A 1,897-nucleotide genomic window follows, 5' to 3' on the forward strand; every position below is an offset into this window, starting at 1 on the left:
CCCACGCCCACGCCGTTTCCTTTCTCATTTGAACATTTTCTTCCCATTTTACTGGGGCCGGGGATAGCTCAGCGGTACAAGTCCCCGCCTCCCGTTTCACAGTACTAGTTATATCTCTTGGTTCTTCAGTACACTTTCTGTTCTCGCACTACGGAAGCGATGAGATATTTTATTTATTTATTTATTTTTTTTTGCCCGTTAGGGAAAAATAATCTTTCTTTACATCCACCTTGAGTTATTACAACCACACTTACGAACAAATTGAGTTCAAAAGTCACCACGTTAAACGAAGATTGTGTAAGCCAACACCATACCCTACCACAGAGCTAAACAAGTCATTAAAAACTCAACCACTTGTATCTCTTACGTTAGAATGTGCAAACAAAAGCCTTAGTACAGCATAAAGAAATGAATCACATTGAGCAAGTACTCGCAAAAACAACGACTTCCTACACTGCTAATTAAAACCCAATAAACAAGTCGTAGTAATTGAATTAAGAAAACTAAGAACTTAAAAGTCTACTTTTAAAACTCCATAATCAGCCTTGCCAACACAAGGCCTCAAAAAATTGGTTTAAGACTCAGAGTTGTTCCTCTCCACGGAAATCTTTAGTAAAAGGCGAAAGATTTATGCGATCTGAAGAGAAACCAGAGTATGGCACTGTTTTTTTGTGCCACTCACTGGAGTAACTACAACTCCTGTTACACTGATGGTGATCACTTATCCAAAAAAAGTACTATTTAGGAAAGTTCACTTGATTAATTCTTTACATAGTAGTCCATATTTTAAAAATTAGAAGCTCGAGTAAGTTTACTCTCGTGAAAAACATTGAACTGCTTGCAGTGCATTATGGTTATGCAAATGAAACCTGAATAATCACCCTGGAGACACAGAGCCGCCCCGGCGCCTGCGTAAAGAGGAAGGCTTTGCTCCCTGGGGCTTGCACACAGTCACCGGGACGAGATTCTGTTTTGTTTTGTTTTTCTGTACTGGGAATCGGGGATTCTGATTTTGTGTGTTCGTACCCTGGGCTTTGAAAAGGTGACTTCTTTAAAATAAAGAAGAGGTTTTCGGATTTGGTTTTGTTTTGAGACAGGCGCTCGCTAAATTGCCCAGTGTGGCCTCAAGCTGGCGACCTTCTTGCCTCTGCCCTCTGTGTAGCTGGAATTAAGCTCCCGAAGCTAAAGAAGTTTTCTAATCAGTGGTTCGGGCGGGGAGCCGCAAGGACCGCAAAGGAATGCTCAGCGCAAATTCCATTGTCTCCCATGGTGGCAGGGAGGTGTGGGAGTGGGAAAGGGATCCCAAGGAGCAAAGGTGTCCCCAAATCCTTTCTGTTCAATTCAGGGGCAGGTGGCAGAGTTTTAGGTGACTTTTCTTTTTGAACTATGCATTCATTACTTGGGCGATATACTTAAAAGCTTTAAAAGACAGGAGCCGTGGGAGCTCCCGCTGTAAAAATACCAATGATGAAAGAAGGGGCGGGTCCCCAGCTAGCCGGGGCGCTCTCGGCTTCCCTGACAGCTCCTGCAGAGGGTGTCCTGTCCGCCTCCACGTAGCCAGAAGAAGACCTCTTGATTCATGTTCTCTGCCCTACACTGGAGATTCAACCCAGGGAGCCAGGAGCTACATCCCCAGTCCTTGTTTGACTTTAAATTTGATTAAATAATTGTTTATTTATTTTATAGTACTGGGAATTTAACCCAGGAACTTCCCAGTGAGTTATGTCCCCAGGCCCCCTTTATTTAATTTTTAAATTTAGAGATAGGCTCTCTGGGCATGGTGGTGCATGCCTGTAATCCCAGCACTCGGGAGGCTGAGGCAGGAGGATCCTTGCGAGTTCAAGACCAGCCTGGGCTACAAAGTGAGCTCAAGGCCAGCCTGAACTGCATAGCGAGA

General features: G+C 44.1%; 1 protein-coding gene across 1 annotated transcript in view; it reads right to left on the reverse strand.

Annotated features, from left to right (window-relative positions):
• The window catches only part of LOC102028375 (uncharacterized protein C3orf20-like), a 47,507-nt gene extending 46,249 nt beyond the window's left edge, over positions 1-1,258 (reverse strand). Inside the window, exon 1 of the mRNA XM_013519489.1 lies at positions 1,230-1,258. Within this exon, the coding sequence (XP_013374943.1) occupies positions 1,230-1,258 (29 nt within the window). The remainder of the gene's footprint in view (positions 1-1,229) is intronic.
• Positions 1,259-1,897: the final 639 nt, after the last annotated feature.

The sequence above is a fragment of the Chinchilla lanigera genome, unplaced genomic scaffold, assembly GCF_000276665.1.
Source record: "Chinchilla lanigera isolate Chin_1 unplaced genomic scaffold, ChiLan1.0 scaffold00004, whole genome shotgun sequence".
Taxonomy (NCBI): Eukaryota; Metazoa; Chordata; class Mammalia; order Rodentia; family Chinchillidae; genus Chinchilla; species Chinchilla lanigera.